Here is a 27,749-nt window from a genome sequence, read left to right on the forward strand (position 1 = left end):
GTAAACCAGATTGTCTTAAGATTTTACTACTGAAGAAACATAAATGTCATAGGCATTCACGTTTGACAACATCCAATTCACATTTGACAGTATCCAACTGCATAATTTGTTTTTATAAATTCAGTCGGCACAAAATATTTTTAAAAAAATCAGTACTACATAATATATATTATATTATAATATAATATTCAGAATGGGGTAAATTTGATTCAACAATTATTCCTTAATTTTGGTTATTAAAAAATAAATAAATAGTATTATATATCCGTTAAATTACTAAGTTGTTAAACTACTTCACACGATCTACTTATTCTACTAAACTACGACCACAACTTTATCGCCAAACTACTAAATTATCAAACTACAAAACAGTTACTTATCCTACTAAATTACGACCACACCACAAGTTATCCTATTATTTTTATTATAAATATAAATATTTCAAAATTATAATATCACGGGATAAATAAAAAATTTAAATATTAACATATGCACCGTATTTAAGCTGGTATACATAATATGAAAAATGGCAGAACAATATGCAGACTGCACAATGTTCAGATAACACTGGGGTACTGGTGGCTGTAACAGAGGCTTCTGTGTAAACGCTCTTATATTTTGGTCACAGGCAAGAAAGGTAAATTTAATATAATATATCTTTTCCTACATGTTACTCCTCTTTTTGAATATTTGCCTGACACTAAACTGATAGTTGGAGCTGAACATACATGCATGTATTTGAAGTAAACAAAAGTATATACTTCAAAGCTGCACAACAAGCAATTAGACCTTAATATACATTTACTATTTGCAACAAGTAGAAGCGAGCCACTAAACTTTTTCTACACGAATAGAAGGATACTGTACATTCACATATATTCTCATTTCTCATATTCTGTAGCTAAATCATGGGAAAAAACTTCTTGTGCTAATGAACTTCCCTCTAAGATAGCAACATCTGGATCACCTCCGAAACATGTCTCAAACTATAAGAAAAAATATGAAAACAAAAAACAAAATCAGAATAATATGCACTGGACAAAAATGGCCCCAGCAAACACAACACATAGACAAATCAGTTTCTCTTGAAGACATAAGACTGTGCTGCAGAGTTTTTAATGGAGGAAAAGAAGAGAAAAGAATCTTAAAATGATCTGCAATGAAAATTTTCCCTTTTCTTCTTCCCTCTCATTGAAAAACTTGTGACCACAGCTTGAAAAGATTTTTTTTTCCATAGATTCTATCCCTTTGTCTTCTCTTTACTCACTTAAAAATAATCGCAAGCGCACACACAGCATTCATACTTAATTACTTTTACTAACAAATTTTAGGAATCCCCCCACCAGGGTCTCAAGACTTCAATTCCATTCATAATTTCATATTATTGATTCTTAAACATTACCTTGTTCGACAATAAGTGTCATACTTTCGGGTACTTGATATTTTTAAAGACTTCAACTGGAGAGTTAGAATAGCACTCTAAACATCCTATCATCTAGTACTCTTAAGGCAGCTTTGCCATCTTTCTCACGATTTTATCATCAGTTACGTGTGAAGTCTATAAATAAACTCTTTTACTTTCTAGGGAAAATATAGCTCTTTTAGTTTGTGTTCATTTTGTCAGAGACCAATTCACTCTTTACTATCAGACACACCAACTCACTTTTCAATCGGTACACTGCCCTGAAAACTCGCAAGGTTAACATTTTTCATGCTGTCCTGTAAACTAGCAACTTGTACGTGATTACTGTTCCCGGAAAACAAAAGTTACTTGTAAGAAAATGGAGCATTATTCAACATAGCAGAACCTACAAAAATTAGCCAATATTAAAAGCAAACGCAAGCAGGCACAGATGGAACTAGATTTTATTACAAAACTAACCTGAATGAACTGTAGTACTGTACATCGAAGAAATGAAATCCATGCTTGAAGCTAAAACACCGAAAATTCAATCAAGCAGACAATTAATTTTTTCCTTAGTGCTCTGACATTGACTGTATTACAATGTAGCCCAGCCTGTAAAATTGTCACATGAAAACCAGTAAATTGCATTTAAGCTCATTAAAACATATACTAAAAACACAAAATATAAAAAAAAAAAATTGTCTTAATACCAGAGTTCCACTACATCTTTTACATGTCTTCGAGTTAAAGCATGAAAAATCCACCTACAGTTGTTTGACGTAGAACCTTAGAACTTCGATCAAGGCCATGCGTTGCAACCTAGCACAAATTACAAAGGAAAGGAAAAAAGGATAAAAAAACGTGAAGAAAAATGTAAGAAGATTCTTGTGTGAGGAGAGTGAGAGAGGGAGCGGGAGATTGTTATATCTACTAAAGAGTTAAAATTAATATGCCTTAGAGAGTACATTGGAAGAAAGATGGGTTCCTGGTTTTGATCACCATTAGCTACCAAAGGAAAAGGAAAACGTCCCACAAGTTGATGAAAATATAGGTTTAACAAATTTATATAGTGTGAACATGGCATATCACAAGACTTTTAAAAAACATTCGTTATTATAACATCCAACTGATAAGACTTAAGAAGTAAAAAAGTCAAATATTAATGCTAATTGTTATGGAAGACCAGTCACCTACTCTCTCCCCCTTGTAATAAAAATGTTTCTTACAAAATTTTGCTAGCAAACTGAAAAATCCCCAATAGGGAAAACAAACAAGGAGGGAAAACAATACAGTCGAAAATTATAACCCGAACACAAGCATAAAGGACCGTGTTTTGCTTACACGTTCAGATTGATTACATTGAATCGATTACTTTAAACTTTAAAAAAAGGATAAATCACGCTGGTTTCCCACACAATGCAACGGAATCTCACATGAAAAAGAAAATGCTCAAGCCATGAATATAGTGGGTACGCAGAAATAGCAACGCATGTGCTTAAAACTAGCCATACAAGTAGATATGGAAAATTCAAGTACTGTATTTAGCAACAAAAAAAAAATCAACTACTAAAATCCATAATACTGACCATATATTATTATTATTTTGCATAGAAACAAATGCTCAAACTGTTAAGTTCTATGCTCCATTGTTATCACGAAGACGACTAGTCGAAGACTAGTCAGCGACTAGTCGCTGACTAGTCGTCGACTAGTCAGCGACTAGTCGACACGAAGGTACTCAGGCGCCAAGAGTCTCCAAGCCTGACTTGTCGTCGACTAGTTGACATAAAGGTCACCCAAGAGTCTCGTAGCCCGACTTGGGGGCTTCATAACCATAATTGTGATGTACCATGCTTATTTTGAACTAATTATTCTATTACTTTTGATCTAAATTATAAAATTAACGTGTTCAAATATATTATATATTAAATCTAGTAACTATACGTATAATGAACACTTTGTCGACTTTTTACGACTAGTCGGATGACTTGTCGACTAGTCTTCACGAAGGTACTCAGGCTTCGAGGGTCGACTTGGCGCCGTGATAACCTTGCTATGCTCTAGCTTAAACTCTTCTGTTCAGTGCTACCTTGTAAAAAATTAATCTTCAAGATTTGCAACTCTCAGAATTTAATGTGAAGTTTGATCATACACGACCACGATAATGACTGCTTCATATTTAGTATATATATCCTATTCCGATAGCAAACTGAGAAACCAGATAAACATAAGAAAATGTTTCATACCATATAAGTAAGAGCCGCATAGCGTTCCAGATTTAAAAACAGTGGCTTCCCCCTATGCATTTCAATATCCTGCAAATTTTGAATCGCATCAGATACGGTTAAATTGTGAAACTGCAAATCATATAACCAACTTATCATAAACTGGTAATATACTTGTTTGTACGTGTGTGTTTCGATTTATCTAAAATAACTGTACAAACAACAAAGCATTCAGAAAACACACACGCTAGGACATTCCATCTGAGCTGATTGGGAAAATAATTAATGCACAGCTCTGGATGTGGCAATGCTTCATAATTTTTAGTTATGACTTATGTATGTGATAAATAATAGTAATAATTATATTAATTTGCCAGCAAAGATTTAGCAAACCAACCAGATTAAGTTTGAGTTGAAGTTTATATCTTTTTATGTAAGTTTACTATACATTCTGATTGCTCTACTGAACTAGCATCTAAAAAAGCTAAAAAAATACAGCTGTTCATGTTACCACTCTAGGCACAAGTAGGAACAAAATAGATTTACCATAAAATAACATACTAGTAGCGTGACCTTTTTCTAGAATTTGCAAGAATTCCATGAGACATGGCTTAATTTAAAACACATTCAATATGCTGCCTGCATTATTTTTTATGTTCGAGTAATGCAACACCCATTATCAGGATGATATGCCTTGACCATTCTTCAAGTAAAAAATGTAATTAATCTCACTCCACGTAGATTAAATTGTAACAAGTATTATACAAGATTTATGTAATGAATAAAGAGCAATCAAATGCAAACATACCTCTTCGCCGTACATGTCCAAATAAGGAGATGGCCATGGTGCCTGACGTGCGGATCTTTGTAGCACAATTGTGGTTTTCTAAGTGAGTAATAAGAATTAGAATCGCAGCATATATTATGTGAAAATTGAAAGGAAAAAAAACCGAGATTTTGAAAAAGATTTGTAAACTGGGAATGCAACGAACTACAGTAACATACTCTGATCAATAAGAACACTCCAGTCCCCGCACCACATATCATGGCATGAGCTTGACATCCACTTTTTCTTCAATTAAAGTGATTAGTGTCAGAGTGCATTATAAATAAGTAGCGGAGTAAAATAAGGTCAGCTTTTTTTAGAGATGCATGAAACATTATAGTAAATATTAGAGGTACTAACTTGCAGCATGGTTTCCAGTTAGGTGAGCACAAGTCTCCACAAAGCAGGCACAAAGCAGGATCATCTGGAACTTTTCCACAGAGATGACAGTTCTGCTTAATGTACCTAATGAACATTTCTCTATGAATACTGTTATATAGATAAATGTAAGTAAAGTGCTTTCGATAGGCAAAGATGCTTACCTTTGTAGTAGATCTTGGTAAAGATGCGGCAAAACCATCAACTTGTATGGAACTGCAGGGCTTAATTTCGTTGTACATTGGAGAGAGCGTACATCACGCTCTTGAGTAAAATGATGTAGCCATTTAGAAGCCAATGAACGCAGCATTTTGTCTCTAAGAACCACGTGCACGGGTGGAATTTTAAACATTTTTTCTAGCTCCTCAACCTCAGTAAATTCCTCCAATGTGCAATCAGTTTCATAACCCATAGTAACATCCGTAGCATTGGATGAACTTTCCAACACATGAGCTCCGTGACTAAATGGCACTGGCATTGAAGAATTTATTACTTTCCACAACAATGCACATCTTCGCAGATAGGGAAAGCTTATGCTACGGATAACATTCTTAATATCCGAATAAGTGTCTGTATAGTTGGGAATGAAGGACAGCGGAGGGACTCCAGATTCCCCCATATGTTTGTAGACATCGGAAATCAGACAATCATGATATCCCAGTTCAGTTATATTGCACTGCCTTTTTCCATGATGTGTAAGAATAGCCTTCATATATAGAATGAGAAAGATAATAAAAAATCAGGAAAAAAAAAAACATTTATACATGTGATCGAATGAAAATGAGGTTTGAGGAGTCTTTAACAACCTGAGTGATAGTTACAGCATAGAAGATATGAACTAGAGACAAGAATGATTCTTCGCAGACTAAGGTTGGCCACGGAAGACAAAATAGTATCCACATCAGCGATGAAAAAGCATCACGTGCAAGGATAGGATCAGACGCCCGTGCCCAGAACTGAATGTCAGGATATCTTATTTCTGTTTCCGCATTCTCCAATATGCATAGCATATTACCTAATTAAACATAATATAAAAAATTTATCTTCAGCAAATACTTTTTGCCTGTAGGGAAAGTAGCCCAAATCCTTCTTAAACTGTAATTATACTAAACCAAATACTACTACTCAGCTGTTCAGAAAGCAGAACCAGTCTGTAACAGATATAATAGTTGCCCCGTAGGGAAAGAAGGTCAAATCCTTCTTAAAACTGTAAATGTACTAAACCAAATACTACTATCAGCCGTTCAGAAAGCAGAACCAGTCTATAACATATATAATACTTTTTGCCCGTAGGGAAAGAAGCCGAAATCCTTCTTAAAACTGTAAATATACTAAACCACATACTAGTATCAGCTGTTCAGAAAACTGAACCAGTCTGTAACAGACATAATCACTGAAACACTACAAAAGCTTAACAGACTAGGTCCATTACTAATCAATGAATAATAAGCAAAGTTTTCCTAACAAAGATTTTTTATTTTAGCAATGCTGCTATTTAGACAAAGTCAGACTCACAAAAAGACAGTGAACCATAAATTAGTGGACTCCAAAGAACTAAACTTAAAAAGCTTATCTTCCTCGTTGCTTTATTCACTTCTATCTTCAAGACTCTATCCATCTGAATTCATATTTCGTTGTAAGAACATTATATTAGAAGTACTAGTCTACGTTATAGTGTTACCTAGACTCTTAATTTCACCTCAATTATCCATTTCAGACACTCACGCCACTTCCTACACCGGGTTGAAGGCAAGGATTTGTTTCGGGCCAAAATATGCAAAAATTTCATAATGTTGCCGAGCAGCGGTACAAATAATAAAATAGATCTCAATAAACATACAAGATGCTATACCTCCTTGTCTACATGGGTGACTAGAAAACTTCTCAACAGAAGACCCTGAGCATAAAGATTCAGCAAAGAGCTTAATGCCTTTTAACCTTAAAAGGAAACTTAAGGCGTCCTTTGTCCTCGTTTTCTGTACATTTTTAAGCAATAAGGATAATATAAACCCACTAGAAGATTTAAGTTCCTTCAGTAAAGCAGTTTGGCTATACTCCGGGGACAATGAAGTTCGGTGAGAGCGGGCTGCAATTTCAGTTGACATAATGGAGTACTTAAGTGTGTCCCACATAATCATCGATTGGCTTACTCGACCTGATCCGATAATCTTATCCTTCCCAGGGAAATACATTCCACAGAGTACGCGAAAAACACTTTCAGGGTTTGGTCGTATCTTTCCATTATGCTGCATCGGGGTGGCCTTGATGATTTCATCCCTCCCAGATATTTCAGCCGCACTTAGCACAAGAGCTGAGGCTTGCTGAAGATAAAGGGAATGAACCCCTGCACTACATAAAGTGATATCGTCCGCCGAATCTGGTCGACCAAGAGTTGTTGCCATTGGAAGCCGGCAAAGCTTTTCTGAATCTCTTGGTAATGCTGGCAAGACGGAATTTGCAAGTCCACGGCATACTGGGCACAAAAATTCCCCCTGCAGTTGAAGTTCAGACATTACCAAATAAATTTATTAATACTACACTATAGTTAAAAATAATTAGTCAACCCCGGATCACAAAAAATGAATAATCAATACCTGATCAGGATCCACGATATGCCCTCCTTCAAACACAATTCTTCGGATATATCTGTACAACAAAGTTTGGGATCATTTAGGTATTTCGGCTGGTACTTCAAAAATTTACAATAAAAACATATGCTTTTGCCATAAAGGCAGTTCAAGGTAAAGCCATGTTACTACTGAGGCATGCTTGATAATCACTTAAAAAGTCAACTAGTTCGATGAAAGATATAATGCAGCCCAAATCTCCATACAGTAAAGTCGTATGAATGATAAAATGCAGATGTAATCCTTTGAATATTTAAAAATTATATTAAAAAAAGGAGATAAAGGATTAAATATGAAATTTGTGGGGCCACTTTTCAAAAAATATGTATATTTATATATATACTAGTTTTTTGTTTAACAATCATATACTATTTGGAATTTTTTTAATAAACTTTTCTTCAAAAAATAACAAATAAGACTGGATCTTTATAGGGGACTCAATTCTTCTGACTTCTGAGACTGCACTGTTTCTAAAAAAAGCTACTTAGTATAACTAGCAAAAAAAAGAGAGAGAATGTTATAGCACAACACTAAAGAGCTAACCTATCCTTCAGTGAAGACAAGTATCGATCTAGACATGCTTGATGTACAGCATGTCCACAGGAAGAAAGATATATTCCGTCACAATCTGAGGGGCCAAATCCATCATATGCTTGGGGAGCCATTGTCGATTTTGACTGTGGCTTCTCATTATGTGAAGTTGCACTACTTGAGGGAGAAGGATTATCTAGTGATTCTTTTGAAAATGCAGCAATATATTTCCCAAGCAGAAGAGTTTTTGCTTCTTCATTTCTTGTCATAACATCATCCCTTGCAGCACTACTCTCTGTGTTATCTACAATATCTAGATGCAACAAATTCTCATGCTTTGCAGCCCTAATTAAAACATACATATGTTCCTCCAATGACTCAAGAGAAGGTAAATCCCCTTCCCTCCTAACATCCAGTGAATCAGGAAGCTGAATATTCGTTGCTGGAAACCGCGCCCTGACAAAGTCTAGGAAAGCATCGACTTCCCTAGGCTGCGCGTGAGAAGCAAATTCGTTCACTGCATTCTGAATTAAATGCATCAACTGAGAAGAGGAAAGTTCTGAAATGGTAGAGACATTGCTCCTCGAAGATGCAGCACCCGTTGCATGCATGCTGGTAGTGACATATTTTTTCTCTAACTGATCCCATAAAGGGGGGCCTCTATCCACTAAACCAAGAAGTCTGGATTTCTTGTTACAAGAATAAAAAAAAAAATCAGATATTTTTGAATTTTTATAATTTATATTTATGCAAACATTTTAGTTCATTAAATTAAATGGGTTAAATTATTGAAAAAAACTTTTTACTTTAAGCACAAATGCTAGGAACCAACCTGGAGAAGGATTAAAAAAGATAGAGGGCTTTTAGATTTAGTATCATGGCAAAGAGAGCAAATGATTTGTTCAGAGTCTTCTGGCTCGGGTCCAGCATCAGAAGAAGATACTTCCGGAACTGCCTTATTAGCATCCAAACATTCATCTGCAGAAGATTTAACACTTGCCATAAATTTGGATTGTTGGGCTCTCATTTTTTCCTGCAAATCAAAGCCATCGAGAATGAGACCCAGTTCGTGAATATCCATATTAGTGAATGTGCACTATCGCGGGAAGGATGTCAGTTATGGGACATATGAAACAGGTTTTAGATTACCTTTAATATGAAATACTTAGTTTTAAGTTGGAACTAGAATCATTTAACAACGGCCGCAATCTTCATTCTTGTACTAAAACCTTACATAATATATGGATAAAGAGACAAAACCTAAAACTCAGACCCCCAGCTATACAGCTATATAGTAATGAACTGTTAACATAAACAGAAATCCATTCATTTTGTAAAAGTAGATGTCCTTTCTAAAGTCCCAACAGAAGGCCAACATCACCACAAGCCAAAACAGTACACTCCAATATCCACATATCATGTATGTGGAAGAGAAATCATGGAACTTGCATATTGTTTTTGTAAAACAGATTTTTAATGTGTGCGAGCACATAAGTCATTTACGAATTCTACAGCTCCAGAACAAGCCACCATACGTACACACACACACATACATATTTACATATATATATATATGGCTCAACAAAGTAAATGCAAATTTTTTAACTGGTTTCCATCCCATCATGGACAGTTTTACAACTTGAAGCTCAAACTACGAAATAATTTCAATGTATATATATCAGTAAAAACATATATGCAATACACAAGCAGCAAACAAACGCTAAAAATTTAAATTGCAGAATAATCTAAATCAGTCAAAATAAAGAAACGAAATTCAATATAAATGGAGATGCAAAATAGAGGTAGGGGCTGGAGAGAGAGTAACTTATGCCTGTGTAGTGAATAGATCAGGCCACAAGTTACTAATTTAAATAGGCTGGCCTGCCTACATAGTGAATGGATCATGCCACAAGTTCTTCACTGAAATGGGCAGGCCTATATAACTGGTCTGGTCATATGAGATAATGTTTTCTCCATCACAAAAAGGCTGGCTCAAATATCTTAGGCAGATTGACAAACTTTGCGTAAGATTGAAATTTCTATTCTTATAAGTTTGAAAATTAACTTCTGCAAAATATTATTTTTGAACAAATATTGTCAAATTTGACCTGTTAAAGTCTATTGAACTATCCGATTAATTCGGGATTAGAGAGTCCACTACTAAACAGCTTCAATCTGTTAACCCACTGCAACCATAACCAATCCAACGGGTTCATAATCAAGCTGCAAGATTACTATTCTTGTTTTTCCTTGTTAAACATGTAACATCGTGCCAGTATGACAAAGTTATTGTATGTACAACATATACAATGTTGGTACAGATCAACTCACCAATATCGCAGCTTGCCTCTCTCGAGCTTTTGCCTTGCGCCTATCGCTCTCACTGTCTGAAGCCGTGATACTTTTGTCACTATTTGACTTAGCTTGCAATAGTTGATTAACTACTTCAGGTGCAAACCTTTGCAGTCTGGTCATGCATCCATGATCGAGTTCAGCAAACTTTTTCAGCAAGTTATCAATTAAAGAGGATAGGTTGAGACTGCCAGATTCCACTAAATTTTCTGGATTTTCCAATCTATGAATTCTCATCAATGAAACCAGAAGCGATAAAAGGCTATGACCATTATAACCGGTGCTAGTTCCTGTTCTTATTTCTTCACCAGCCAAGGCTAGAATGGGGACTGAATCAACACTAGTATTTGACCATTCACCAGATTCTTTCCACGCATAACAAATGTCTATTGCCAGTGAAAGTAAGTGCAATGCAATCACGAGGACACCGTCAGGTGCACGTGATGCAACTGACTTATCGGTGAATACTGCATAATACAGTGTTGCACGGATAAGCTCAAGAACCGGCTTACTAGTAGCTATTTGAGCTAGTCCATGAAGGGGTTGATAGATTTTTGTCCATTTGGGAAGCTGAGTTGCCAAAGCAGACACATTACAAAAGCGCAAGTATCTTTCTTCTGCAACTTGCAGGTCCCTTGAGGTCCAACGTGGATGATACAAGTCTAATTCCTTCCAGTATGCCAACCGCAATTTATACATACCCTGTGAAGGTAAAAATCATTATAACAAGAGATATAAAATCATGTCGATCTGGCATATACGTTAAGAATTGCGATCAAATAGGTCTAACGATAAATTGGTACATGGTCACACAGACCTGATTGATTCCAGAAGGATTTGAGTAGACTGCTACTTTATCCAGTATCTCCTGAAGAGTGCCAACTTTGGAAAGATCACGTGGTAGAGATTTCACCAGCTGACTATGTGTTGAATCTCCGGTGGATAATTTATATATTAACTCACGTTGCAAACATTCGGCAGGGGTTAATCCACAAAAACGTCTTTCCTTAACTATTTGTATGATCAGGGAGAGCATTTCTTGCATTAAAATTGGTTCGTACCTAAAAAATAGGTGAATGTTTATTTGTTCAGCTAAGGCTACAGTTTCAGGTATATATCTACTTAATTGATATGCATATAAAAAGTGGTGTCAGGTTGCAAACAAAAACTTTTGAGTGAATAACTCCTGTTTATCATGTCAAAAAGGTCCTGCATTGTAAAGGCTACAAGAACCAGCATCCTTCTTTAAAACCATCTGAACTCTAAGATAAGATGTGAGGTACCTATAGGCGGCACATCAAGTATACTTCACGGACTCTTGGTGTCATCCATTAATATTCTGCTCTAAAATATTACTATGACACTCAGAAGAAATATCATGGCAATTTCATAGAGGCATACTAATCGAAGTACTGATGTGGACTGATGCTTAATTGTGTCCCAGAAGGTTGATACAAGATAAACAGATACAGATCAAGTGTTCAACATATAAATGTTGAAATGGTGAATTTGTATTCAGTATAGAAGCAAGTAGTTCCAGAAATGGGGGAAAATGCAGGCATGTGCACAGTCTAGCACATGAAAAATAGCATCTGCCCACCAACAGCTTACCGATAGCAAGAGTGCTTTACCAGAAGGCTCATATCAATGTTTTTCTAGACATATCTTATAGCTAGTAACAATGAAATGCCAACAGACCTATTGGAGTTTAATCCACAAAAGCTTTGAGTAAATTCATAACTTAGAGGATGAAATTGCAAAGAAAACATCAAACTAGACCAATTGGTCTAAAGCACAGGCCCAAACATATCTTATAACTAGTAACAATGAAATGCTAACAGACATACTGGAGTTCAAGACACAAAAGCTTTGAGTTAATTCATAACTTAGAAGATGAAATTGCAAAGAAAACATCAAACTAGACCTATTGATCTAAAGCACAGGCCCAAATTAACATTTTAAAAAATTAGAGTCATGTCAACACATAAAGAGGTATGCATAAAGTATTTGTAAATAAGCTTCAAGATCGTAACACATACTCGCTAGAACGTTCAAGATCCAAAGATAGATAACTTGATAGCCCAAATCGGTCAATAATTCTATTGACATACAGATCTGACGGAGCTAGTGCGGCACAGCACTGAAGAAGAAATAGATCCAGCTCCAGACCTTGCTCAGACCTGCATCAAGGAACCAAAATAAAAAGCCATTTTAAAAGATGTACTATCAGTAAATTGATTCTTCAGTTGCACCAAGTTTGTAAATATTAACTTCATTTTTGTCGTACCAGCGAACAGAACGATACCACTCACAAGATAAAATGGCAGCATCCCCATTCTTTCGCCACATACCAGCATGAACCTCCGCACAGAATACCCTAATTCGTAATGGATGCTCCATGACAAACGCAGAAAACCCGTGAGGATGGCACCCTCCTAAAACATGACCAAAGAAATCTCGACGGATAACTGCTAATTGATCAGTACCAGCAGTGATCGTAGGAGGGGATTTATCTCCGTAACATCTTCTAAAAGCTATCTGTAAAATTAACGACAGCAATCTGTGTAATGGAATATGAAGAGATATGTCCTGTGAGCTAACATCATACGATATATCAGGCCAATCTGACAAACTCAGAGCACGCAAAGCTTCATTCATATGCTCCCAGTCTATTGCTTTATCACCAACACTTGTAGACCCAGTTTCTTGTTCCATGCCTAGCGCACCTTCCAAGTTAAGACCATTCAGAAAATCACTTTGTAAAGAATTTTGTTTACTTCGAACTTTACCAGTACTTGTTTCATTACCTGTAAGAAAATGAGTATGGTTTGGCCTAAGCTTGCCCTTCTTAATATCAGATAACGTTCTCTTTAATGCAAAGAATTTCTTGCCCGAGTTACTGGTGATCTTGGGAGACAAGATATTAAGAAAAGGAATCGATGTATTATCAACTACCAACCAGTTCTCAATAGCTCGAAGACATTCAAATAATAACAACGAAGCTGATGTTGGAACTGGAAATATATTCGACGTAATCTCGGCAGTCTTGCGTGCATAGTCCACTGTACTGCTCCTGCCGGATACACTACTAACATTGCTTTCATGTGACAGCCTTCCTACTTTAGCATGTCTTTGGCTATCTTGATCATCAAAATCTTGTGAATATGTATCACTAGAAAGTTCACAATCCGCATCCTCAATGCTACTGTCAGAAAAAGCCCCAGCAACTAACAAAGAATGAATATTGGCAATAGAGTGGCCTAAGACAAATGGCAAGTGCATACTATCGTTTTCTTCTTCTATATGAATACCAGTCTCTCTCTTTTCAGGGCTCATTCCTTGTACAAAAGCCAAGAGTTTCATCCAAGTTCTAGAGATATCATGTCGATCACGGGCCACGTACTTTGGTACCACAGAGTGACTCATGATAAATCTAATATCTTCCACTACACGAAGTGTCATTTCATACAAGTTTGCCCACGTAGAAACCTGCAAATAAACCATATTGAATAGATCTAGGATGCATATGGACCAACATACTAAAAATATTGGTTTATTGAACTAAAGCAACTGTTGATGACACTGAAATGAAAATTCATGGAGAACACCAACCAAAACTTTTACCAGTTCTAATGGAAGATACACTTTTCCTATCAAAAGTGTTCATTTTAAAAGGAAAATAAATTGAGATCATTAGTCTGGCGACTAAAACATTAATGAGAAGACGCCTCTGTCATTTTATAAAAGAAAGCTAGTAAAAGACAAACAATCATCTACCATAAAACTGTTGCTTTACATTAACCAAATTTAGTAATGTCCAGGTTATTCATAAATTTATTTGATTTTCAATAAAAGTTAAGGATTATCTATATTAATATGAAGTTATATCAAGCAGCGACATAAATGCAGTACCATAAATAAAGGAGATAACACGAACAATTGGATGATAAGTCGATTACATAGCAACATGTTCCATACACTCACACAAGTTAGCACTACTTCAAATTCAAATGATTTTCCTAAAATGCGAATATAGAGACCTATAATTATAATAAAAAGGCATGCCACTTCTTAGTCACAATAATACGAGTATATACCAAAATAATTAAAGGTTTACTGCGACTATCCATATTTATGCGAGTCTATGAAGTATTTTTGCTCTTTCTAATAAATTCGCCATATGCTCCCAAAAAGATCCCTTAAATTATTAAAATTGAGCCCTTGGGTATAAACCCCAATGATTTGCTTTCTTACTTTATCACAAAGTCCAATGAAAGAAAAACTTTCGTGTACAAGGAAGTAAAGTGATTTTGTGAGAAAGGAAAAAGGGGAAGACCTCATGAAATATATAACTCGAATTCATTTATTTTTTGTAGTAGGCTTCAATAATTATAGTAATTACCCAATTCATTTATTTTCTAGAACAGTTGGGGGCATCCAACATAGGATGAACACAAAGCAGATGACAATAAAGATATAGCATCCCACCCGTAAGGGCAACATTGATAAATGCAACAAATTTGATTGTAAAATGACAAAAATTTAAGGTTGCAAACGAAAATTCAATTTTAGATGGGGAAATGAATATTCCGAAACATAAGTAGGGAAAAAATCAAAATTATACAATAAAAAAGTTCAAAATTAAACGTGACAGAAAACTTCATTAAGATTAAAAAAGTATCACCTCTGTACAGAAACAAAAAAGTATATAAGGTTGATTGTTTTCCTGCAATTACAACCTTCTACAATCATGTAATCATGCCATATACATATTCAAACAGAACAAAAATTAAATGTGGACAAACAAGTAACAGAGTATACTTTATTTAGAAAGTCAACACAAAATGACTATAAAGGAGGGACAGTTAAAATAGTAATAATTTACCTGCAGGCGAAAATCATCTCCTTCACAAGAACGAAAAATTTCACCTAGGCATTCCAGTAATATGGACAAGAGATTCACTTCCTTTACGAGCCGAGGGGTTAAAGTAGGCACTGTAAAAATTTGAACAGAGAATGTGGACAACAGTGGATACTTTTTTAAAATTTTATCATCACACTCTTTCACTACTTCATTCACGACAGTAGGATAATAACTTAAAAAAACTTTTGCAAACTCATATTTAAACAATGGTTCACCCAGCAGTTTCAGAAGTAAATTGTGAAGTTTTTTGGTAGCAGCATCACCCAAGAACCGCTCGGCCCTAACCAATATATCCAACAAACCATCCAAAGAATACACTCTACCAGAAACAAAACAAAGCAAGCTTTCACTATACTGGCAAAAACTCAAAAGCATATCCACTATGGCGCATGTCAACTCATTAGTAATGTTTGAAAACCCTTTAGCAATAGAACTTTGTAAAGACATATTTTCTGTAAACTGTAGCTTCTTTTTCCAACAAAGAAGTAAAGATTCCAAAACAGGCCCCACAGAATCTGCAAACTCCTGCGGAAGAGGTTGTATCTTTTCTGCACCTTTGTGCTTGGAACAAAACCCATCACGCTTCCATGCAGTCACATCTCCACAATCACAACAACCACCACCAGTATATATAATTGAATAGTCGTGATCCTGGTGGTCACCATTCTGAAAGCAGGGAACACAAATTGCACATGTTGGGTCATGCTCACATGTTCTGCAGCGATAAGCTATATCATTGTCCCCCCAGACAGCTCCACAAACACCTCGCTGACCAACATTTAAATTGGCCAAGTAATTTAGCGCAATCCCAGGTTCGCGCTCAAACATCAACCACTGCAACCAAATCATGCTTTCACTAAATTGATCTTGAAGGTTTGGACCCACCCAAGTTTCCGCAGAATCTTGTCGCGCCTCCGCAGCAGCAGTCTCCAATGCCTCATCATCAGTTGGCAATATTGCTGAAACTAATTCTGGAACACGAAATTTATTTTCCTTAACATATGCAACCAAGCCAGGTTGAAGCAGCTCAAAATTTTCTTCAGGAACTCCTTGCAAAGCAAGCCTCTGACATAAAACAAGGTGAAACATAAGCAGCTACAATAAAAGAATTAAATAGAGGACATAAGAGATATGTGCTTAGAATAATCTCGACAAAGTTTAACTTAACTCATAATACTTGCTATTGTTTCAGATATGCAGCAAGAGCTGAAAGTACAATAAGAAAATAAAAACAGAAAAGCGTAATCATTTGCTGCTACTGCTATTTGATGAAAAAGGTAAAACAGAGAACTATATACAACTATAGAACATACTTTTACAAGCGGAATTTTAGTAAGACGAACTACAGGCAAAAATGAAAAATAAGTTGCATCACAGTCACATAACTGAACATAGACTGAGAATACTTGCTACAATTTAATCTGGATAGAAAGAACATTCAGAATAAACTGAGAGTACAAGTATAACTAAAATCAAATAAACAAGTAATTACACAAGGAGCTCAACTATATGATCTCATATAGTTATACAGCAAAAAAATCAAAAGTAAAGGGTCAAATCATAATTCAAATCCATAGAAAAGTTTAGCATCAATTAGCACATAAGTAAACACACAGTGTATGTGGGGAGATAGAGAAATAGAGACAGAGGGGAGGGAGAGAGACCGAGAGAGAGACAAAGGACTGAAATTCCTTGCGTCAGTGGGGAGAGAGGGAGAGGGAGAGCGAGAGGGAGGGAGGGAGAGAGAGAGAGAGAGAGAGAGAGAGAGAGAGAGAGCGAGAGAGAGAGAGAGAGAGAGAGAGAGAGAGAGAGAGAGAGAGATGAGAGAGAGAGAGAGATGTACCCTGACAACACGAAATTGAGGAGAAAGAGAATTAGGTTCAGGAGGAGGAGGCGAGTCAATATCCATTTTGAAAAACTCAAAAAGCCAATCGGCGCAACCGCAGTGCCCTATTTCACTCCCCAGCGCTACCACTACGATGATGACACTCCTTTTCTAATCATACAAGACAATTAATCACAGACGTGTATTATACTATATTATTGTAACTGAATCACGATTGTCTGTGCGTATGTATATATAATTAGGGCATTTAATTGATCTTGGATGTTGAGTACTCGCTGCTCATCTTCAATCGGTTGTGGCTTGGTCTTACTGGATAATTTATTAACAGACTTATTGCGTGCGTATAGGTACTATATATGCTTTGTATGTATATCTCGCATTTAATTCATTAAATGATTTTTTTTATTTTCATCTTCCCAGTTTTATACGGTGAGTTGGTCTCAGCTTTAAGTTACAAGCATGGACCAGCCTGTATTAGATTTAGCCGACTCTTCTAGTTACAGGCCCATCTCTTTACACTTAAACTTTAAAAGCCCAATATCGCAATTATCACATATCTTTCGTTTATCTTTCGTTTAACACGAAAGTGTATTATGTATTCTCAGTTTGGATGTCATGTGCGTCTTACGACAATAAATCAATGAACGAAATTTTTTGTGGTATAGGTAAATCCCGTGTAAAGAAAACCATTGAGTTATTATATCATTTATTATCGTTGCCTCGCTTACTGTTATTTTTATGTATCATTGTTTACCTAGGACACACATATTTGTGCACACACAAACCGGTGGTCTTCTGAGGAAACAACTTCTTCATTCATTGGAATGAGGGTAAGGCTGTGTACTTTATACCCTCCTCAGACAGTGCCCTGGGCGGTATTATTGGGTATGATTAATTGATTGATTGATTGCAGTTTGTGTGTCATGTGATCACGTGGGATACAACTTCGAAAACTATCATCGATAATATTGTCCTTTACTTTTTGTTACGAACCACCTCTTTCTGTTGACTGAGTAACACGTTATCTATTTAGACAGGGGTATAATGGTCTTTTTGATCCTCTAACGGTTATATTGTGTATATATACACAGAATAACCCATTTTCTCGTTACATCTCTACCTTGTAACCTAATTTGCAAATTACATCCCTTCATATAAAAATGGTTGCTGAAGAAAATATCTTAGACCTTATTTGTGATTGTGAGCAAATCAGCGTGGTTAAAACTCGTTGATGGAGCAAAAATACATGTCGGAGGTTTCAAGAATGCATGCAGGACTCGTGTGGCTACTTGAAATGAATTGATCTACCACTTGAAACTTGTGTCGTTGAGGCTATTGAGGAGTTACAACAACAAATTGCTCAAACAGCTCATAAGTACAGGCGCATGATGGATATGTTAAGTACATAAAACTGAGACTACTAATTGAAGAGAAAACAAGCTTTTACGATAGTTGCAATTTTCATTGTCTTATTTGTGATGATGAGTACTGATCTTACTTTTGTGACGCCTGACAATATTACTAAGAAATATGAATCTGATGAATATGTTGAAGATGATTAGGTTGTAGGTGTTATTGCGTATTATATTTTATGGATGAACTAGTTAAGTGTAATGACAATAAGTTGTTGAGTTTAGTTCTTTCTTTGTACCGATGTATATTTGAAATTTTTAATTCCAACTTGTCTGTTATTTCTAATCGAATTAAGAAATGAGGATTACAAAGATAAGATAAGAAATAAAGAGAAGAAAAGGTCCCCACTTTAAACATAAGTTCTTAAAACATCACAAATGGTTCATATTGTACATGTATTCATAACAAATGGACTACTGTATCACAAGTCTACATAATAGATTGTCAGGTCTTCCGCACAATTAACAAAAGGTCCACAACATACATAAGTCTCATAAATAGTTCATTACACAGTTTTTATATTTTCAAACTGAATTTTGCCTTAATTTAGCCAGCATTTTCCTATATTTGCATCGATGTTTTTCCTGTTTGTAGTTATCCCGTATGCTGAAAAGTTTTATGGTTAAATCCTACGTGATGTGTTATGTACCTTTGCATGATCAATTTCTTCATCAAGATCCCATATTGGGTGCCTTCATTTGGGTTATGAAGTTTGGTAGAGTTGATTACCTTTAGTAATGTTATGACATATTCCAACTCTTGCCATGGTTTGTCTCTCATTTGCTCTTGAGAAATCTTCAACCTTTTCCCCGACTTAAAAAAAATACAGTTGTATCATACAAATAAAGAACTATTTGAACTGAAAGAATCTTCTATAAGTCTTCAAGCTTCACATTTTCTCCTACTTCTGTCAGATTTCCTGGCTCTATGAGAATTAAGGCATTATCAATGAAGTTATCAACATTTGGAAGTCCCAAGCCACTTCTTCTGTCAGCCATTCTAGCTTGTGAATTACCACTGTAGAGCATATTAATGGTCTCAGAAGAATCTCTCTTTGATGCAGGTATCTTACTTCCCCATAGTAGCTTCTTCATCTCTTCCAAAGTTAATTCTGGTTTTTCAGAGTTTGAGCCTTTTGAATCAAAGTTTAAGTCTCTTTCAAAAATAGGATGATCAGATTTTGTTTCTTGAGTTATTCTATCAACAACATAATTAGTATTATTGGTTGTGACTGGATGAACTTCAGTATTTAATTCTCCAACTTGAGTAATGTCAGTGGTTGGAATGATTTGTAGTTTTTTCCAGGCCCAATTAAATCTAGGATTCACCTTTCTTCTCTTGTAAACCTGATTGGCTTCTTCTTCGAGTACCTTCCCTCCATCAGCATCATCATGAGCTTGGCTTATTGAATAGACCGGATCTATCAGTGTTTGAGTTTTAGTAGATGTTATTTTTGTCTTTGACTTTGCCTTGGACTTTGAATTTTCACCAACCTTCTCTTTTCCCTTATACCTCCTATCAGTATTTAATATATCTTGAGATCTTAGAACAGGTCTTTCAGCTTCAGTTTGGCTGATTTCTTTCATCACAAAGAAATATCTTCATATGGTGAGACAGTATCCATGTTTACTTATCTCAAAGATTTAAATTCCTCTTCCATCAACCTCAGTTGCTCAAGATCAACTCCTGGATTTTCTCTTTCGAAGATCCTTCTACTCACCTCAGAATCAAAAGCTGTTATTTTAGGGTCCTTGTAGATTAGAGTTGTCTTCTTTCTTTTAAACTTCAGAGTTTGTAAAAACTGACTTGCCTCAGCACCAGCTTCTATCTCCAAGCATTTGTGACGGTCAGAGTTTGCTTTTGTAGTCATAGTCAGTTCTTTTGAAAGCACAGTCTTTGAGACTCGTTGTTTTCTATTTTCCCTCTTTCTCTACCTTTTCCAGATTGGCTAGTTGTTTTAGAAGTACCACTAGAACCAATTAGATCTCCACCATTCTTCCCAAGTAACTTTCTTCCTCCTTTACTCCCACCATCTGGAGCATCATCTTTGTCATCAGCTTTTAGCTGGAGCTGCTTGCATTTAAATTTTGATATTATCCCCCCCCCTTTTTGGCATCATCTCCAAGTAGGAGGGAAATAATCAGCTCCAAAGATTGCTGTACCTCATCAAATTTCCCAGACATCTTTTGTTGAGTTACTTCCAACTTGGCCTGATTGGCTTCAAGTTTGTCATGTCTGTCAAGGATAGGCTTCAATTATTTTTGCATCTCAAGTTCAGATTTGAATTTGACTTCATAAAATGCATCCTTGAGACTTTCAATCTGTTTGCCATCCTTGGCCTGCGTGGAATATATGGATTTTATCATTAAAGCAGAAGCCTTGAGATGAGTGAGCATATCAGGATTTATGATCCGTCTCTTAGTTGTCTCCAAATGTTGAGAAGCATGATTGACAGTAATAGGATAATTAGGATCCTTCCATTTAAATACCCACTCCTCATTTAAGTACTTCTTGGTATTTGCTTTATCCATCTCAGCTATCCCCAGCTTCTTTTCTCTTTCTGACATGCCTTCAGGAAAGATAATTTCATTCAAATCTTCATCAGGATCTATATCAACATTTATCTTGGATACATCAATATCATCTCCATCATTAGACTCACTACCATGAACAAATTCATCATCAATAACTGGTTCTTTGACTATATGTGCTACTTTATCTTCAACATCAGAGTTTAAAATGGAGTCAGGAATAGGAGCAAGATGTAATCCAGCTGCTTCAGAAACTGCCATACCATCAGCATTTAACTCTGCATCTTCAAGAATTGTGGCCATATAAACTGGAGCATCAGTATATAACTCCAGAACTTTAGTGCCAATAGAGTACTGTGGTGATTCAGGAATTATGGCTTCATCATGAGTGGACTGTTCTGCAACTTCATCATGGAAGGGAAATTGCAGTGGAGTGCAAGAAAGTATCAGTATTTAAATCTGCAGGGAAATTATCAGCACTTGATATATCAGAGTTTGACTGAGGGACTACAGGATATGGATCAACAACTATTTCTTTAGGACTCTGAGCACCTGCAAAATATATCAAAGAACCACTTATATCTCTATATTCTTTTAAAGTAGTCTCACTACTTCTCACTCCACTCATCTCATGACTTTTAATAGTCATAGTTTCCTCACAAGGATTTGCTAAATCTTGACTCTCATCTACCCCTCATTTTGCCAAGTAAGGATCATGCCTCTCTTTAATTCTATTTTTCTTTAAATCTTTTCTCTCATTCTCACATGAAAGGCTCAGAAAATTTTGACCTACAGGAATAAGAGGTGGCTGAGAAGAGATGTATTTGGTCACATGACTAGGGGTACCCTTTTGTGAAGGACTAGACATGATCAAAACCATCAGGATTAACTGTAAAGTAAATGCTGATAATATACTATCAGTATTTAAAATAAATGATGATAAAATAGAATCAGTATTTATACCTTGTGTGATTGGAACATCAGCTTCTAGGATAGGTTGGGCATGAAAGAACTTTAGTTGATGTTAGAGTAGGATGAACTCTTCCTTCTGTGTCCAATACCGAGATAACTGCATCAGGAGTCAAGCCTGCACTACCATTTTGAGGTAGTAGTTCTTGTGTGGCTGGAGATGTAGGAGCTGCTAGATTACTTTGAAACCCAGGTTCTTGTGTAATCCTCTCCTCAGAATCAGAATCTGACTCATGTGCATGGCCAAGCTACAACCCAGTTGTCTTCTTTGTAGTATGAAACTCAACAGTCTTGTAGAAAGCTTTGACCTTGGAGACCTCACTTGTGAGTTTAGTTGTGGCTGTATCATGCCACTCTTGGATTGACTTAATAGCAAGAGGTTCAATGTCTGTTACATCACTTTGAGGTTTAGGTTCTTGTGGGACTGGATCAGTTGTAGTAGCTAATACATCCCTTTGAGATGCAGGTTCTTGTGTACTTGATCCATGAAACTTGCCTTGTTTCTGCAACCTCTTGGCTATCTTCTCAACTTGCTCATGAATAACCTCCCTTACTCTTCTCTTTAGCTCCACATGAGAATCAGAGATTATGACAGGTGCATCACTGTTTATGTCATCCTTATTACTCCTTGGCATTGTGGTGAAGTGAATGCATCATGTCCCTCCTCAGCTATTTCTTATTTCAGTTTCAGCTTTTGTTGAGCATGTAAGTTTTGACCAACTTCTTTTTCCTTGGTCTAGGGCTTTGAGAATCAGTATTTACAGCATTAGTGTTTGATGTTCCCTCTTCAGTTGGTAGTACAACTGGAGCTTGAGTAGAATCATGATTTAATTTCTTGAACTTGGATGATAAGGGAGCATTGTCCTCATCATCTGATTCTGACTCAGCTAGTACAAGCTTTCTTTTAACAATTTCTGAAGGTTTAGAAGAATGAGAAGCTTGTACTTTGGATCCACTCTTTGTTATATCAGATTTTCCAGCAATAGCATTAGCAATAGAAATAGCATTGACACTAGCAATAGCATTGACACCGGTGTCCTATACAAACTTCAAGACAGCTCTCTAACCATAAGGCCTAACAGACTAGACAATAATGTCCTATGGGTTTTCTTGAGGAACATCAAATTTTGCTAACTTCTTCCTTTTTACAACATGTGCCTTTTGGGAGACACCTGAGGTGAATTGTGTTTGAGAAAGTGTTTGTGATGTAGATTTTAGGTTAGCTACAGAGGGTTCCCAACTATCATAGCCTATAGTTTAGCTATTTGCACATTTTGTTGTGCATAAGTCTCAAGAAGCCTTGTAATTAGCAAGTTCCTGGAAGGAATTGGCAATCTGAGAGGTGCAAGTACAACCTTCTCTTTATCTTTTGAGATTATATCATAGCTAGAAAGCCCTTTTTGTGAGCTTAAACACTGAAATAATTTGATTAACAGAGATTGGGGTATTTGGGGAAACAATGGTTAAATATAAGCTGACAAATCCAGCATAATATACTATATTGAGATCAGCTTTTAACCTATCTCCCATAAAGCATAAAATAACTCTACCAAAATGATAATTGCAATCATGAATTAGAGAGTACCCAATTTGATGTATCATTATGGGAAGTGCATCAAAATTGGTACACTTATTGTTGAAGGCCTTGGTAATGCAGTCGAAGTAGAAATTCCACTCATTCATAAACTCAGTCCTGTTCAATTGCCCCATTTTGTTGAGATCCTTGTCATAGACAATCTCAGTAAAGAACCTCCTCATCTCAACATCACCAATAAAAGTGGTATAAGATACATGAGTGGTAAGATGCAGAGTTTCTCTTACATTCTATGGCGTAACAACCTTGGTTTCCTCACCAAATTTAAAAGTGATACTTAGAGTACCACTCTCACCACCATCATCATAAAGCCCAGTCCTCCACAGGGCTAGAACTTGTTCCCCAGAAATAACTATAGGGTTTGTGAGAGCATACCCTACCTCACTCACATTTAGCAAATCCTGAAATATGTGATAATCAGGATTAATACCAACGTGGTCTAGAATCGCAGCATAGTTGTCGGTGATAAACTTTGCACCATTATGAGTAAAAGATGTAGAAGTAGCTGGTGAAGACATGATTATCAGTGTGAAAAAGCTTAAAGAATGATGTATTATAAGAGTTTAATTGAGAGAGAAGAAGAATAAGATAGTGAAAAGAGTTTGATTAGAGATAAAGTGATAATTTAAAATCAAAAATGGATTTTATATAACTTTGTACTCTATTACACACAGACGGTTCAACTTAGTGGGACATATGGTAAGTTGTTATGTTAGGTCACATAACACTGTAGAAGGGGGTTGAATACAGTGTAGAATACAATCAAATCGATTTCGAACATAAGTAACAGTAAACAAATATATTCGATATAATAAACCCTGTTACAATGGAACTGTTCTCTCTCAGTGATGAACAAATATCACGAGAACTGCTAGGTTACAATGTATAATCTTCTCGATAATGATAACACATATAGTGTAAACATATGTCTGTGTTTATATAGTATACAGTTATAAGATAACTTCTAATTAATATGGAATATAATTCTGTCTCCTAAAATATATCAATCAGATATCTTATAAAATTCTTTCAGTCCTCCAACTCTTTCCATGCATATCTTCTTTTTGTATTAGTCTTGATCTTATTTCCTGTAAATCAGCTTCCTTCCTTAACTGTTAGTCCTCCAGTACTTAAGTTCTGATATCCATCTTCTGATATTATCTTCTGATAATCTAAGTCCTGATATCCTTAAGTTCTGACTTCCAGTAAGTACTGATTCCAGCAAGTACTGATATTTCCTGTTTGTTAAGATCTGAAAACTAAACATGAAACATATTAGACATGACATCACAAATATATCTAACAATCTCCCCTAACTTGTAAATTATGCAAAATATACAAGTTAATAGATTTGATGATGTAAAAAACATTTTAAGTTCAAATGTAATAAGAGTTTAATAAGACTATTAACTATAACTTACAGTCCTTTTAGCTTTACCAACTTCACTGGATCAATCTGAATCCATAATGATTCTTAACAAAATCTCTTACCAGCTTGTCTTCAGCTTTCTTCAGAATTTCAACTAACTGTGCATTGACCTGCATCAGTTCTTCATCTTTACAATCACCAATCTGATAAATGGCAGTTCTGAGAGCTTTAATTGATGTTATTTCAAGTCTATCACCAAGTCTGATAACTCTAGGATGTGAAGAGTTTTCATTATAACATAAGCATTTTCCTTTCAGAATAACTTCCACCTTAGCAGAATTCTTCAGCATAGGAATTTCTCTTCCATCATCTTCAGTAATCATTGGTATATACTGAGAAGTCTTTTTACCAGAGATTCTGAATAGATCTTTTATAGCCTTCAAAATGTATTCTGACCATCTCCTTGTAACATCAGATTTTACTTCCAGAAGATAGTGAATATGTTGAAGTTCTCTGACAGACTTCTTTAGCACATCAGTATCAGCTAGTCTGTAAGTTAATCCATCATAGAGAAATAAAATCAATTTCTCTTTTAGATTTTCCTTATCATGAGCATCTATCACGATTTGAGCAGACAACACCTTGTCAAGGTGCTTTTGTTTGATTTGTTCATATGGTTTGTCTGTCAACATGAAAGGATCTCTTAGAGTAACCTCTACTCCTATTTGTATCTTCTCTTCATCATAACCTAATCCAGCTTTATCTCTAGATTGCTTGGATCTCAATCCAAATGTTGCCAGTTGATTCATCAAGAGATTGGATTTTGGTTCAACTGGAGTAGCTTTCTTCCATAACAGCTTCTTCTTATCAGTCATTGTCATCTTTTCCAAATTAACTTGATCAAAATTTGTTGTTTCTTCTTTAGCTTGCTGTTCTTCATTATGAACAACTTGAGCAGTGTCAGAGGTTGTTTTAGATTCTTTAATTACCTTTCTTTTCTTCAGAATTTGAACAGTTTCATTTTCTATCAAATCATCATCATGCTTTATAGTTTGATAGACTGGAATGGAAGAACTTATCTTTTTCTCAATCTTTAAAGGTTCACCAACCTTTTCTTTCCCTTTTGACTTAGGATCAATCTCAGTTTGTGATCTAGTCTTGGACTTTGAAATCTCATATTTTGACTTTTCCCTGATCATAATGCCTTTTTCCTTAGGCCTTGGAGGTTTCTTTGCATCAGAAGCTTTAGACTTAAGATTTGTCTTCTCAGTAGTAAATCTAGCTTCTTCCTCCTTGAGAGTTTCCAAATCCATTCCTGGATTTTGTTTCAGAAATAATCTTCTTGCTATCTCCTCATCAAGTGTCTGAATTTTAGGATTTTTGTAATAAACAGTAGTTTGCTTCCCTTTTAGCTTCAGAGTTTGTAAAAACTTCTGAGAGTCTTTAGATCCTGACTGAATCAGAATATCAGAAATTGACATCAGACTTTGCTTATCAGAACTTGACTTCAGTCTTTTAGCATTCACAGCATCAGAACTTGACTTGTTCTGTGTAGAATATTTTCCTTGACCTTTACTCTTATCAGAGTTTCCCTAGTCATCACTTTTATCATCCTTTTTCTTCATTATTTCAGTAGGTGAGCATTTGGACTTAACTTCCTTCTCCCCCTTTTTGGCATCATCAGGAAGTAAGAGAGAAAGAAGAAGTTCAACTGAAGATTGGATTTCTTCCAATTGAGCTTTCTGAGAAACTTGGTTAGCCAGGACCTCATCAATTTGGGTCTGTTGCTTCTCTTGAATCTTCTCAATGGCTTCAATTTTCTCAAGAGTAGGTCTGATATATCTGTTCTTATCAAGCTTTACCTGTAGATCTAGCTTATCAACATGTTCCTTTAGTGTATCAACCTTCTCAAGAGTAGAACTATGTAGACCTTAAAGATGTTTGGTAGATAGAGTACTGATCTTGAGTTGTGTCTTTAAATCAGCATTTGTGAGCAACTCATCAGCTTTAGCAATATGCTCTGTCAGAATGTTAGAACTTGAAATGAAATCAGTGTCATCCCACTTCTTGGTCCACTCTACACCTCTGTGAGTATCCTCCCAAGGAATAGGTATTTCCTTTTCAACAAATTTCTTCACCAATTATTCCTTTCCTAATATAGGAACTAGAGTCTCAGCAGAATCACTGTCTTCAGAACTTGAGGAAGACTCATTATGTTCTGACAACACAACAGTGTGTGAAGTAACTGGAGATTCAGGAACAGCTTCATTTAAATTCTGAACATCAGAATTTATCTCCAGAGCTAGTGTGGTCGATGTAGATGGTATCTCAACATTTAAATTTGGAAAATGAGTTTGAAATTGTTGAGCTTCTATAGATAGAGCTTCCAGATAAAGAACATTTGGTATATTCAAATTATGAATATCTATTTCAAAATTGTCAGTGTGTTCTTCAGCATCATCTGTAGCTTTAATAGGTGAGACATGAGGGGTTACAATTGTATCAGTAGCAGTTTCTTTGGCTTGAGCTAGAAGGGCTTCAATAACAATTGGTTCTTGTGAGATCAGAGATTCCTGATCCCCTTTCTCAGCTTCTTCAGTATCTTTTGATGGAGCCTGAGCCAAATACCTCATAGCCTTCATTTTCTTGAATCTCCTTGCCAATGAAGGAGTTACTTTAGCAGCTTCAGAACTTACAGATTTCTTTTTCAAAGTATTAGAACTTTGAGCTGCAGTTTCTTTCTGAGAAGTAACATTCTC

At 35.8% G+C, this 27,749-nt stretch overlaps 1 protein-coding gene across 4 annotated transcripts; it reads right to left on the reverse strand.

Moving 5' to 3' along the window:
- Window positions 1-719: 719 nt before the first annotated feature.
- Window positions 720-17,463, reverse strand: LOC141702860 (E3 ubiquitin-protein ligase PRT6). 4 transcript variants are annotated; one of them, XM_074506472.1, is made up of 20 exons: window positions 17,112-17,463; window positions 15,230-16,333; window positions 13,152-13,833; window positions 12,632-13,061; window positions 12,384-12,524; window positions 11,162-11,405; window positions 10,324-11,046; window positions 8,825-9,025; window positions 8,005-8,681; window positions 7,429-7,480; window positions 6,687-7,326; window positions 5,641-5,849; window positions 4,999-5,540; window positions 4,817-4,921; window positions 4,636-4,702; window positions 4,439-4,516; window positions 3,652-3,720; window positions 2,116-2,224; window positions 1,883-2,017; window positions 720-986 (listed from the first exon to the last, which is right to left on the reverse strand). In XM_074506472.1, the coding sequence occupies exons 1-18, from the start codon at window positions 17,175-17,177 to the stop codon at window positions 2,150-2,152; spliced, it is 6,105 nt and encodes a 2,034-aa protein (XP_074362573.1). In that variant the 5' UTR covers window positions 17,178-17,463; the 3' UTR covers window positions 720-986; window positions 1,883-2,017; window positions 2,116-2,149. The 4 variants fall into 4 exon arrangements, with proteins under 4 accessions (XP_074362573.1, XP_074362572.1, XP_074362571.1 ...); XM_074506471.1 differs by having other exon boundaries at window positions 12,632-13,070; XM_074506470.1 differs by adding an exon at window positions 1,664-1,808 and having other exon boundaries at window positions 12,632-13,833.
- Between the last annotated feature and the right edge of the window lie 10,286 nt (window positions 17,464-27,749).

Source organism: Apium graveolens, unplaced genomic scaffold (assembly GCF_009905375.1).
Source record: "Apium graveolens cultivar Ventura unplaced genomic scaffold, ASM990537v1 ctg5809, whole genome shotgun sequence".
Taxonomy (NCBI): Eukaryota; Viridiplantae; Streptophyta; class Magnoliopsida; order Apiales; family Apiaceae; genus Apium; species Apium graveolens.